This window comes from Grus americana, chromosome Z (genome assembly GCF_028858705.1).
Source record: "Grus americana isolate bGruAme1 chromosome Z, bGruAme1.mat, whole genome shotgun sequence".
Lineage (NCBI taxonomy): Eukaryota > Metazoa > Chordata > Aves > Gruiformes > Gruidae > Grus > Grus americana.
The window spans coordinates 75,738,964-75,752,180 of record NC_072891.1 but is presented as its reverse complement, the minus strand read 5'-3'; the positions used below and the strand labels follow the sequence as shown (position 1 = coordinate 75,752,180).

The 13,217-nt window shown below is 43.2% G+C and overlaps 1 protein-coding gene across 1 annotated transcript; it reads right to left on the bottom strand.

The window, feature by feature from the left end:
• Nucleotides 1-9,539: 9,539 nt before the first annotated feature.
• On the bottom strand, nucleotides 9,540-10,259 carry TMEM215 (transmembrane protein 215). Its single transcript, XM_054810605.1, has one exon. The coding sequence runs from the start codon at nucleotides 10,257-10,259 to the stop codon at nucleotides 9,540-9,542; it is 720 nt and encodes a 239-aa protein (XP_054666580.1).
• Nucleotides 10,260-13,217: the final 2,958 nt, after the last annotated feature.

Genomic DNA, 13,217 nt, shown 5'->3' with positions numbered 1-13,217 from the left:
TTTGGCCAGTCTAGTTGAACTGATGAACAGTCAAACAGAATTAGATACGTGAAATAGAGGAAGGAAGGAAGGAAGGATACCAAGAGTCACAGCAATTCCACCATAATGTGAACTGGACTGGCCAAAGCTAACTGGGAGGAGGTGAAAAGGAAGGACTGTGAGTGACACAGAACCATTTGCTCCTCCTTATTCTGCTCCCTTACCCTCTAGTCTGTCCCCGACCCTAGGTACAAGCACAAAACCACACATGTAGATGCATTTTTTTGGTATAAATTTGTGTAGCTTAAACAAGCAGCTGACTAGTTGTCCATGTTCCCATGTAGCTAGCATGCTTTTAATGCTGAATATGTGCCATGTGGTAGTAATAGGAGAGTGACACTACAGTCCCTCTTTAGCTTCTGTGGGAAGTAAATGCAGTGGTAATGTTAGATTTTTCAGAGATGCCTAATAGAGGTAGAAAGCTAAATCCTTCTGAATTATCAAATACTTATTTGAAATCCACTGAAAAATATAGAACAGTCTGAGTGAAATTCTGTCTCAGAAGTCTGTGGGAATACTGCCACTTCAATGGGACCAGAATCTCAGCAAGAGGCATACACATAGCTGATGTTGTCACATAAGATCCTAACATAGAATCCAGCCAATTTTCTTAAAATTAAAAATTTTAATTGGTTTCATGTTTTTTTCCGTAACTTAAAAGATTCCTTTATTTTTTGAATTTCATATTAGTACATGGGAGGTACAGTTACCTTATTTGTAATCCTAGCAAGACAACCATTTCAGTTAACCAGAGCACAGACATGTCTGTTAATACAGCCATTTCCTTTATCCAGATGCTACCCAGATATTGTGAAACTCTCTGCTCTATTATAGTGCTGCATGATGTATAATGTAGTTCACATTATTCTTTTAATGAGTTAGCATTTTTTACATGTTTATTAGAATAGCATATATCAGATGGCCTTTTATAAAATGTGAATGTGAAAGTCTGCTCTGTTATATGTTCATCTGTAGCAGTACTTCAGTTTTAACTCTTCTGCTTTATTTTAGTATTGTTTTTATAATTAAAAGCTTTAAAATGAGTGTCTTCTGAGTTTAAAGTCTTCTAAATAGAAATGAGTGATGAGTGACCATTAGCGAGCTTGTTGGACTGACAGCCTTCACCATTGACATGTCCTTGGGTAGTAGTCAAATTCTGCTGAAAATAGTAGAGAAACTCTTGCTGACTTTAAGAGGCTTAGAGTCTGGCGGTTATCTACAAAAGAGGTACAACTTGAAGAACACCGGCGTCAGCCTACCTCTCTGTTTTGTTGTTACCTCTTGATCTTCTTCTTGAACAAAGCATCTCCAGAATAAGAACTACATTATTTTCTAAGGACTGTTGAATCTGTGGTATCTCTCCTGAAACTTCAAGCAGTAGTCCATATTAATGTCAGTTTGTCTGAGGACTGTGATGATATGACTCTTCTTCCTCCAGAAGATAGAAGTGCAGAGTAACAAACATTATAGATGCAAACTGAAGTGTCCTCAGTCAACTGGCAAGTATTTAAGATTTATCTCAGGCATTGACAGATGTAGTCAATGGCTACAGCCACATTTCATTGTCAACTACTGAAGCAATAGGCAAATTTCAGGAATATGAGCTCTATTTGGTTACAGATTTTTACTAGAAGTTAGATATAATGCAGCAATCATCAGAGATTGTGTTGCAAATTCAGCAAAGGTGGTTGCAGCATAAAGCTTGTGAGATGTGCCTTACTTTTACCTCCTGGGGATAGCATAGCTGCAGAGATAATTTTTTTCTGCATTGTTGTGGCCACACAGGCATGTATATGTATAAGAAGATCTATCTGTATAATATATAGATAATTATATAGTCATATATATGTAAAAAGTGTCTGGCTATAAATACAACTGTATAGAGACAGGTTAGTGTGATTCAATACCCAGTATAAGGACACAAAATTGTTGACAACTGTTGCCTCAGGTTTGAACTCTGCAAGCATCTCAGGTTTTGAGCCCACCAAGGGAATGCAGAGTGGTGCTTCTCACAGAGCTTCGTATACAAGGACAGGTGGTCTGTACAGCACCCGCAAACTAAAACACTGTCCCATTTCATGACTGTAAATGTATATCCTTGTGTGGGGTGGCACTTGTGACTGACGTTACTGCAAATTCAGATCTCCAGGAAGTCCTATTACAGCTCCTGGTATCTCTCATTGCCCAGGAAATGTAGCAAGGAAGCTTGTGGCTAATGCTGTAGCTGCTGATTAAAGTCCTGATGACCTTGGTAATGCAGAGAAGCATTTACCAGCTGGTAAAGCTGAAGTATGATAACCTGCATGGTGCTCATCTGTGAGAGGCTTTAAATCCACAGAGATTCACATCCCAGGTGTGGAGTTAGTCAGCTAATCTAACAAGTGTTCTTTTCTAAAATGACACTCTCAACACAGATAAGTGTGATGTGTTCCTCCTTTCCTAGGACAATATTTCCTCTTTTTCTACCAGAAAATGGGAAAGCAATTGTAATAATAGAGCTGAAGAACTGAAGGTGATATGTACTTCATAGATCACTTCAGTTCTTCACTCAGTGGCCATTCATTGTCTATTGCTCATACGAAATAATGCAGAGGATACTAATACTGTATTCATCATGTAGTGATTTTATGGAAAGTGTGAATTTTGTTTATTGTTTATTGCAGCTCCATCTAAATACAGATAAGGATGCAAGCAGGTACATAAAATAAATCACACAATGCAAAAACTGACTTATGAAAGTCTTTAATTAGAACAATAAACCTTCACTACATAGTTTCAGTTTGAATATTGAGGAACAGATTGAACAACCACAATATTTAAAAAGATCACAACAAGTAAAAAAGCATGGTTAATGTATTTCCAGGTGTAAAACTTCCTAGATTTTATTCAAACCATTGGCATTGGAAAAAAGACTGTGTTTTGCCACCAAAAAATTAATCTTTATCCCCCATATTAGGTAGCAAACATCTTTTTTATTTAGCTTGTTATCGATATGCGCAGAGGGTCTCCAGTTTCATGGTTCTTTTTGTGTAAACAGAAAAATTATCTGCTTCTTCCTACAGCTAATTAGTCAAACCAGAAAAATTAATTTATTTAAAGGAAAGTGGCATGGAATCAGGTGCTCTTTGCAAACAGTACAAGGGCACAGTATGAGTGTTGAGCCTGACTGTGCAGTTAGAGGATGCTCTTGAAGATCTATATCTGAAGAAGAGATTGGTAAGAGCTTTCCCAGCATGTAGAACATCTCTCTCTCCCACCCCACTCAGACCCCCAAAAGTTATTAATAGCCCTTCCATCTGAATTGACCTCAATAGTAAGAGTCTTTGGTTTTTTAAAAGTGTCTTTCTGGGGCTGTCCTTTCAGGCCAGTAAAAAGACAAAGCTATACAACATTATTCTGATTATTCTCCAGCTGGCTACCATCTGCTTTTCAACTAATGAGTACTCTGTCCTCCTAATTCCTGTCTGAATTTTCCCCTACTTCACATTAGTGAGTGTAAAACATTGAATTGTACATTATTATATTCTAAATTGAATGAAAGATAAAATAATTTGCAATCCAATGTTCTTTCCAAAGAAAATTGGGGAAAGTTCCCTCTCCTCCTAATTTAAAATTTGCTAAAATGCACTTTCTGATGTAGAGATATAAAACAACCAGTTTGAAATGCAAGAGTGGGTTTTGTAGAACTTGTTTGTGTGGGAACCCTAATGACTGAAACCTTCCGACGAGCATGCATGAGTCTACGTGATGTTACCTAGTGTCTCATAGTTATACTAACCATGGTCCTCTGGTACAGACAGGGAACCAAGCCACCCCATCTTCTGTATTTGCACCTCACTTTCCCACTGCACCAGGTCTGAAACGCATATGCATCTTTTTTGGAACTAACTTTTAGTGCTGCATTTAACAAATTTCACACAGTACTTGTTTGACTTTGAAGCTCCACATGAAATTTTTACTGTTACACCTTTGTGAATTTTGTCTTGGATTTCAATGGCAATAGAATAGGTACTTTGAGCCAGTCAATGCAAATATGAAGCTGCTGTAGTAGCATGCTTATGTTCATGACTGCACATAATTGCTAATGATGATCACTGCATTTCCTAGTAAAATACAATAGTATGCAAATACGCGTTTTGATGAGATCTGAAAAAGAATCAGCATTCCTGGCATCAGATCCCTACTACATGCCAGTTTTTTTCTTTAGCTCTTGCATCCTGCCTTCAGGCAGAAAAACACTCTCTGTCCCTACCTGGGGAACCTGTTCAGAAGAAGCTACCAAAGAGAAGCTACACGTATGAAAAATGCACTAAACATATTGCCTGTGTGATTAGAATATAACACAGTTAATCTAACAAGGTAATGAATACTGTCTCTGAGGTCTTTTTGGTCTCTTGTTTTCATGAATAATACCTTTTTCTGTTCTTGCCTCATTAGAACAAAGTACAGAGCCAAATTCTTCAACTCTTTTCCACTCCCTCAGTAATGAAACTGAAGGTTGAAAAAATACTAGTACTGAATGTCAGAACTGACCAAGGGTTCAAGGCTTTTACTGATGGTTTGGGGAAATGCCGAATGTAAAGCACTGGAAAATTTCAGTTTGCAATTGGTAACAGAGCCAGGATTTCACAGGGGTTATAATGAAACACAGTCCTGGGACATTTAAACTCTGTGTATCCTGTTGGAAGAACTATATGTCCTTAAAGAGCCACAATGGAGTTAGAAAAATTCTCTCTAAGAGGCAGAAGGAATTTTAAATTGCAACAATAGGCTTGAGGCAGAAAATTTGGGTGAGGTGTCAGAGAGAGATGGGTCCTCTGAGCAGATAGCACATTAATATATTGTTATGCTCGTGCATTCTGTGACCTGCTCTTGCAAACAAATGTGTAATGTGTATACACCTATGCATGGTGCAGTGTTTGTAAGTAAAAAGATTAAGCATAAAGACTTCTGCACGCATCTGACAATAGAATAGTCAGGGCTAATCCCTGCAACTGTTCTGAACAGAAAATAAACTGTGATTTAAAAAACAATGATAGCTGGTTCTATTTGCCTGGTAAAGACATACAGGGTCTGGAATTCCTCCACTGAGAGGACTGATAAACTAGAGGAAATGCTTACTGATGAGAGTTAGCCAGAGAGCATTAATGGTGAATTCTAGATCTGCTCTCTGTGTTGTTTCTAAAGGCCAGACATAAAAGGTCCCATAGTACCAGAGAAGTAACAAACCTATGTGTTAAGAACGTGTCAGGAAAACTCCTCTAGTCTACATATTAGGAAACTCTTCTACAATTTTTAATATGATTGATATTAGAAACTTACACAGAAACCTTTCAAGACTCAGAAAATCTCCCATGTCAGAAGTGCATTCTCTAGCAATACGGCTTTACTGGCAATGCATTGAGATTCAGGTTTCTGAGTGCAGATTGTGCTCTTCATAGAAACAGATCAGTCCCTAAATGCTCATGAAAATCAGGCTGGAAGTGCCTTTGACCCATCTCTAACCCATCTCTACGGCACCTTTCGTATGAAAGGTATTACACAGAGATGCAAAAGCCCAGGCCTGTGCTGCAAGAACTGACAATTTAGTTGGATGTCTCAACATCACAGCTTACATGGGACAGATGATGTAGGGTCAGACTTTACCACCAAGAGCAGGAGCTCACTCTGCAAACAGTCTGGTACGTACCAGGAGAAATGCTGAGAGGCAGTCATAGCAGCTGTGACTCTGCTAACTACAACACAATAAATACTTATAGGAGCCAGGACTGTGGAGAGGTTGGATCGGGTGGGGAGGAACTGCCTGTGGAAGAGCACCATGCTTCTGCAGAATGCAGACCAAGAGTACAATACTGGTCAGTATTGTACTGACCCTGAGCACACTCACCTCCCACTTGTTTGGTTCCAGGAAGAAAGGACCAGCTACTGTTTAATGCTATAGGGGCACGAACTGCACACTGATTAAAACTTATGATTTTCTTTTAAAAGCTTTGCAATGATCAGCTTGTATGACTGTAAAAATGCTATTTATGACAGTAGAAATTAAAGCAACACAAGATTGCTCTGTGTACAGCTGATCTGTGTATCACATTGTTTCTTACAAGAAGATAAACTCCACTGTAGCACTATGACAAATGTTACTCTAAAGATAGATTCTATATATTTCAGGAACCTTCTCTGAATGGCCATATCACTGGTTTTCTTCAAACACTAATGTATGCCCTGCCACTCGTTCTGCAGGACCAAGCAATATGTGGCTGTTGACTTTAATGAGACCAGGTGTTAACCCCCCAAACACCGCTCCACTACAACTGCATGCGCTGTTTGGAGGACAGCACTGAGGAGAGAAGTGGGATTTTCACTTAGAGGAGTTTTAAAGGCAGCAAGGACAGACAGAAGCTCTCATCTCTGGGTCATGGCTTGGAATCACACCCCAGGATGTGGTATCCTGAAGCCAAATTCAGACCCATGACTAGAAGTTACCTCTGAAAAGCAACGTGATTATTCCTGCTTGTTCCAAGATCAGCACTGGTCCTACAAGTTCTAGTGGACATCAGAAGAAACCAGATGAGCTGAACGAAAATGAAGTCCCAGTAATAATCTGTTCTGGGCATGGTATCTGCATAAAAAGCAAAAACTTTCATTTTTATATTGACAAATTCTTATTTTTTAAATGGCCAAATTAATCCATTTCCATTTCATTCTCTGCTTAACTAGCAGAAAATAAAGGAAAATCATACAGAAAGACATTTCAGAGGCAGTACTAATATATTTCTTCTACTTCAAATTCCCATATGTTCAATAAAAAACTTTAGTGGATTATGGTGGATTAGCCTAGAAATATTGCTTAAACTTGTATTTTGTTAGGAAATCTTACTTCAGCTAAATGAATGGAGGGAGATTGCCTGTAAATATCATGTTTTAAACATACATTTTTTTAATATCTCTTTCTATATTGTGGGAAATTTTCACTCCCATTAAACTTTGCTTTAATACAAACATTCTCATTTCTACACTAAGAATGAAATAAAGCACATGAATCAGATCTGTGTAGCTGTATCTCAAGTTACATATTTACCATTCCATTTGTCACTAGAGTTTTCTGTCTTGCCTTGTAAAACCCCATAGAACTTTTGACAGAACATCTAATCCTAGACAAAATGGAAAAGCTTGACCTCTTCCCATATATATTTGCAGAACTGTACAAATTTAGGTTCCCAGCGGGCTGACGCTTTGCTCTTTTATGCAAGGCAAGCGATTGCTCAGAACCCCGGCAAAGGCAGTATGCAGCTACCTGGTAGCCTGTTTTGTCATGGTGGGTCTGATCTTCAGAGATGCTGAGCACCCATGGGCACACGCTGAGATCCTCACCTGCTTCCCTTGGGAACAGAAAGTGATGAAAGACCCTATTCCTCATCATGTTCATCAGCACTATTTTAGCTGTTGGCTTCAGAGGTCAGGAAAAGACTTCCCTGTGCCATCAAAGAGCTGCTCTGTACATCGCAGAATAAGGTCCTGCAGTGACTAAGCCTGCAGGAGGCAATCTGCCTGACAACAACAGAGTGCTTTTATGTAGAAGTAAGAGTTGAACATGTCAGGGAGAGGGTCTGTTTTTGTGGAATTCCTTTGCTCAATGGATAAAACTTGGGCTTCTAAGTGTTTGTTTATTCCCACAGTACTGTTGCTGCATGCCAGAGCAGCAAAGCTGCCTGTAACCACCTATTGAGAGGCTTTACCTGACTCAAGCTAGCTAGTATCTTTTTAATTTATCCTAACAACATCCTGATGCCTCACCAAAGCCTGGCCAAAGCATTAGCATCTTGTTTGGTCTGAAAGAAACCAAGCTATCTTACGTAAAAAAATTGTATTTTCTCCTTCTGGAAATGTCTTCAGAGACTGGTTGTCTGTAATGATTTGACATAAGTTTCCAAATAAACAAACTAGTGGGTGCATAAAGTTTTCACTCACTTTCCAAACAATTCCATGGGCAGCGAAGAATGGCTTCATTTCAGTGGAAAATTCCTTGCCACTTTCCACAGAACATCTCAGGTGACTATAGAAGAAAGCTTTTCTTCTTTCCTACCTTGGTAATTTAATACATTTGGTACAACTTCTGGTTGACAAAAACCAGCTAAGTAACAAGTCATTAAGATTTCCATCACAGAGGAACTTTTTGGAGTTATGAGAGTTTACTTATAGGAACTGGGACTTTGCGAGATGCTAGCAAATCACTCCATGCTTTAGTAAAAATTACCCTAAGAGCTTAACCCTTAGAGTAGCTGCTAAGCATGTACATCATATTATACCACATCTCTGTTACCTACATATTGTAGGCAAGATAAGATTTTTGTACACAGCATGGAACATGCAAGTCACTGTTGGACAGAATAGCCATAATTTGCGTTTTTGTATGTAAACTGCAGGATCAGATTTTGAATGGTTAATCCTCGTTACTCACCTCATAATTCTCTTGCTATGGATCCATAAGCTGTGAACAAAAACATCTGTCAGCCAGGTCCTCTGTTCCCTCCCCCCAGCAAAGCATGACTTTCAGACCCCTGCGTGGACTGTAACCATTCCTCACCCATAGAGAAACATCTGGCATTTTAGAAAAGGCACATGAAAATGACATTTTTGAAAGAGTCAGATCCAGTTCTGAACACAAGCCATAGAAGTCTATTCCCTAAGCAACTTTAGAGGTATTGGCATATATTTTTAAGACCCTGAGTCCACTGACATCTGCTCCCAGTCTCTGAAAGAACTGTGTCATGATCTCCTTGTCAAGTAAGCCTATAAAATCCAAAAGTGTTAGAAACATTCCTGTGAACTCAATACCAGTGGGGAATGAAGCTAAAACCTGTACCTTACATGCCATCGATGATGGATCAGCCTTTGAAAACTCCCCTGAGCCTATCTGGCTCCTAGGAGACTTTCAGAAGAGCCCACAGGGTCAGCACATCGATTCCTTGAAGCAGAGGAAAATAAAATCCTGCTAGGAAGAAGAAGGAAGAGAGACAAGTAACTTCTACACCCCCCAACATCAGCCAGCTATTGGGGTGCATGCAGACATCTCTCAATCCCTCCCAAAATGAAGTGACACTATTGCTAAGATCCATTCACCACATTCTTTCCTACAGACAGTTCCAGAGTTTTGATTCAGCTCTTGATCTCAGCTGACAGCCACTGCTGCCCTCCTGCCAGTGTGTCTAAGGACTTGGGTACAATAGGCAACAGGAAAACAAAAGGGGGGGAAAGGGATAAAATAATATGTAATTTCTTTTTTCCAAAATGAAAAATTGAATTTTTTAACCTTTAAACATGCTTGTTTACTTACAGAAAGAGTATTTCAGGCACAAAAGGTTTGAGAATCAGTCACATACCAGGTTAAATTGTAACAGAATCAGGATTGTCCCATGCAGTGTGGTCAGCTATATTATCCCCTATCAAGAAGTTGAAGTTCTAGTTTTTGTTTACATACATATATATAAAGTATGCATCTTTCACACTATGGTCTCCTGGTCTGAGCTGACTCCAGTAGAGTTTACGTAACAACAGTATCTGTCATAAGGGGTGCTCTCCTTGTACGAGCAGACAATGATACTGTCTTTAGGAGCAACAAAAATGTTGTCTTCAACGTCTGGGCGTGCAGTGCTGTCCTTGGTGACAGAACAGCTCTTATTCTCCAAGGCACTGTATGCAGACCCCTCTCCCATGAACACATTCTCCGGCATCTCTGGGTAACAGGTCTCGAGGTATCTCAGCATGTCCTCCTGCTCCACCTCTTTGATGAAGTTCTTGCGCTCTCCCATGGTGGTGATGGTGGCAGCGGTGCAGATGGTTGTGCAGTTCTCGCCCCACCGCACGTTCCTGTCCTTCTGGCATGCTTTCTTGGCCAGCTCATCGCAACTCCCCTTGCCAGACTCCAGGTCCGAGGGGGTCCTCAGCAGCTCTATGATATCCCGATCCTCGACTTCCTTGCAGCACGTACACTCCTCCTCGGGACATTTGGTGCAGCCGTCAGTCTTTTTGGTGAGGGCAATGGCGGCGATGCCTGGCAGGCAGATGGCCGGCCCGATGGCCAGCAACGGGATGTCCCCCAGGGTCTCTCCCTTGATGCCAGACACGGTGAACATGAAGCCAAACACCAGGAAGACGCTGACCAGAGCCACCACCAGCCCCGTTCGGGGGTTGATGTCGTCGGGTTTCATGGACCGCGCCATCCTGCCGGTGTTCAAGGGACCACTTTCCTTCGCCCAATCGGCCTCTCGGGGCAGGGGGTGGATGCTCCCCAGCAAGTGCCCGAAGTTTCCCGGACAGTGAAGCGCGGAGGTCCCCGTCGGCGGAGCCGCAGCCGGAGGGCGGGACGGAGCAGGGGTCGGGCGGGCTGGCGGGCAGCAGCCGGCCTGCCTTCTCCCTCCCCTGAGCCGCTCTGAGCCGCGATCCGCCGACCGCTCCGTTAAAACGGGAGCAGCCCCCCCCGCGCCGGCAGCCCCGCCGCGCCCTCCCACGTGTGGGCACGGAGATGGGGGGCTCAAAGCCTGCGGGGGGCGGGGGGGGAAGAGAGCCGCAGCCGGCGGGCGGGGAGCGAGCGGCCGCAAGGGACACCTGCCCTTCCTCCTCCTCCTCCTCCTCGGCCAGCCCCGCCGGAGCCCCGCGGCACCCGTGAGTACGTTCACCGCCCAGCGCGGGGGGCTGCGGGTTCGGGGGTCGGGGGGGGAGGCTTTTAGGAAGGCTGGACGGGGAGGCTCGGGGCGGGGGGGAGATCGCCCCGCCTGATGGCGGCCCCGGGCGGAGGGCACCGGGTCTGGGGACCTTCCCCGGCGGGCTCCGGAAAGCCGGGTCTGTGCTCCTTCTGCCCCGGGGCCCCCGCCCCCAAAGTCCCTGCCTTGGTGGGGCTGGGATGTGCGGAGTAAAGCCTCCTCGGGACAGAGAGCAGTCCTGGCCCGAACTCTCCTTTCCGGAGTTAGGTGCAAGCGGGGAGAGCAAGGCTTTAGGAGATGCTGTGCTGCCGCTGAATTTCATCCCGGAGGAAGCTCTTAGAGCTAAAGCCTCTCCCGGTGCTATCTGCTCCCCGAGAGCCCAAGAATGAATCTATCTGTTGGGGGCACCTCTCAGGCCTGCCATAAATCAGCTGTGATGGTGATGGTCGGTTTCTGTGTTTTGATGCACACGGGTGATGGTAGTTCAAAGTAATCCCCACCATCTGAATAAATACAGGGAAGGATCTGAGATGTGTGGGAAAGTGGAAAAGCAGGAGGAGTCTTATGACCTGCACAATTTTCAGGCAGGTTGCTTCAACATTTAATGTGCCAGTGACATAAAGGAGTAAATGCTTTCACTTGGGGAACACATACTGGGAAATAAAAAGGAGTGATAACAGAAAGTGTCCAAGAGAATTAGGAGAATAAAAAGGGACATTCTGAAGTAAATTGTGAAACTGTGCTTTCTGTCAGTTTTCCTGTTAACATGATTCCTTTTCATGGATTCACAGAATCACAGAATCACAGAACAGTAGGGGTTGGAAGGGACCTCTGGAGACCATCTAGTCCAACCCCGCCTGCTAGAGCAGGATCACCTAGAGCAGGTTGCACAGGATTGCATCACGCAGGTTTTGAATCTCTCCAGAGAAGGAGACTCCACAGCCTCTCTGGGCAGCCTGTTCCAGTGCTCAATACCCTCAAAGTGAAGAAGTTTTTCCTCATGTTGAGATGGAACTTCCTGTGTTCCAGTTTGTGCCCATTGCCTCTTATCTGGTCACTGGGCACTGCTGAAAAGAGTCTGGCCCCATCCTCTTGACACCCACCCTTTAGATATTTATAAGTATTGATCAGATCCTCTCTCAGTCTTCCCTTCTCCAGGCTAAACAGACCCAGCTCTCTCAGCCTTTCCTCATATGAGAAGAGATTCTCAAGTCCCCTCATCATCCTTGTAGCCCTCCGCTGGACTCTCTCCAGTAGTTCCCTGTCTGTCTTGAACTGGGGAGCCCAGAACTGGACACAGCACTCCAGATGTGGCCTCACCAGGGCAGAGTAGAGGGGGAGGATAACCTCCCTTAACCTGCTGGCCACGCTCTTCTTAATGCACCCCAGGTACCATTGGCCTTCTTGGCCACGAGGGCACACTGCTGGCTCGTGGAGAACTTGTTGTCCACCAGGACTCCCAGGTCCTTCTCTGCAGAGCTGCTTCCCAGCAGGTCAGCCCCTAACCTGTACTGGTGCTTGGGGTTATTTCTCCCTAGGTGCAGGACCCTACACTTGCCCTTATTGAACTTCATATGGTTCCTCTTTGCCCAGCTCTCCAGCCTGTCCAGGTCTCGCTGAATGGCATGCAGCCTTCTGGTGTGTCAGCCACTCCTCCCAGTTTAGTATCATCAGCAAACTTGCTGAGGGTATACTATGTCCCCTTGTCCAGGTCATTGATGAATATGTAAGAATCCTCATACTAGAAATTCGGAAAGCTCAGAGAGGCCGTTTTAGAAAACACTCAAACACCCCTTATTTTTCAGCCATGAAAAGGCCTGGGTTTTATTCATCCTCCCTACAGTACAACATGAATGAAGCACCTCTTTGTGGTAGATTTTGAAGTTGCCTTGCAGAGAGCAAGCCTGAGAATATCCTCTAATGGGTACAACTCCTGCCTTACAGGACACTTTCTTCATCAACAGGATGTCAAGTGATAGCCTTTGCTGTCTTAATTTGAAGGAAGAGTAAGGTGGGAGCAGAACTACACATACTGGGTAGAGGTGTTAAAGGTGGTGGCAATGACCTGGTTTTGAGATTAGAAGTTTTTAATGAACCATGATCATCGTTTGAACTTGTCGTCCAGAAAGCTGTCCAGTAAAATCCATGTTGAGCCTCTTCATCTGTTACTGAGTGGGCTGAAACAGGGACAATTTGGACTCTGTTAGGAATACCTTCCATCTTGACTGGAAAGACTTAGAAATCATAACCATCTAGTTAGCTTTCAGCACAAGTTAACTTCTACTTTTGTTACAGTGCAGGATTTAGCAGGGAGAGCAACGACTGTAGCTTCTCAGCTCATATTTTCTGGAGTGAGGATTTGCTGCTTGTTTCCATCTGCTGTTGTTCAGATACACAGCTTTTATGTCCTCATATTAGTATTAATAACGCCTCTTTTTGCCCCTCTGCTAAGTTTTGTATGAAAGGAAATGATTAACC

Excerpts from the sequence above, each read along its gene's own strand:
- TMEM215 (XM_054810605.1), bottom strand. The coding sequence starts at position 10,259 with ATGGCGCGGTCCATGAAACCCGACGACATCAACCCCCGAACGGGGCTG.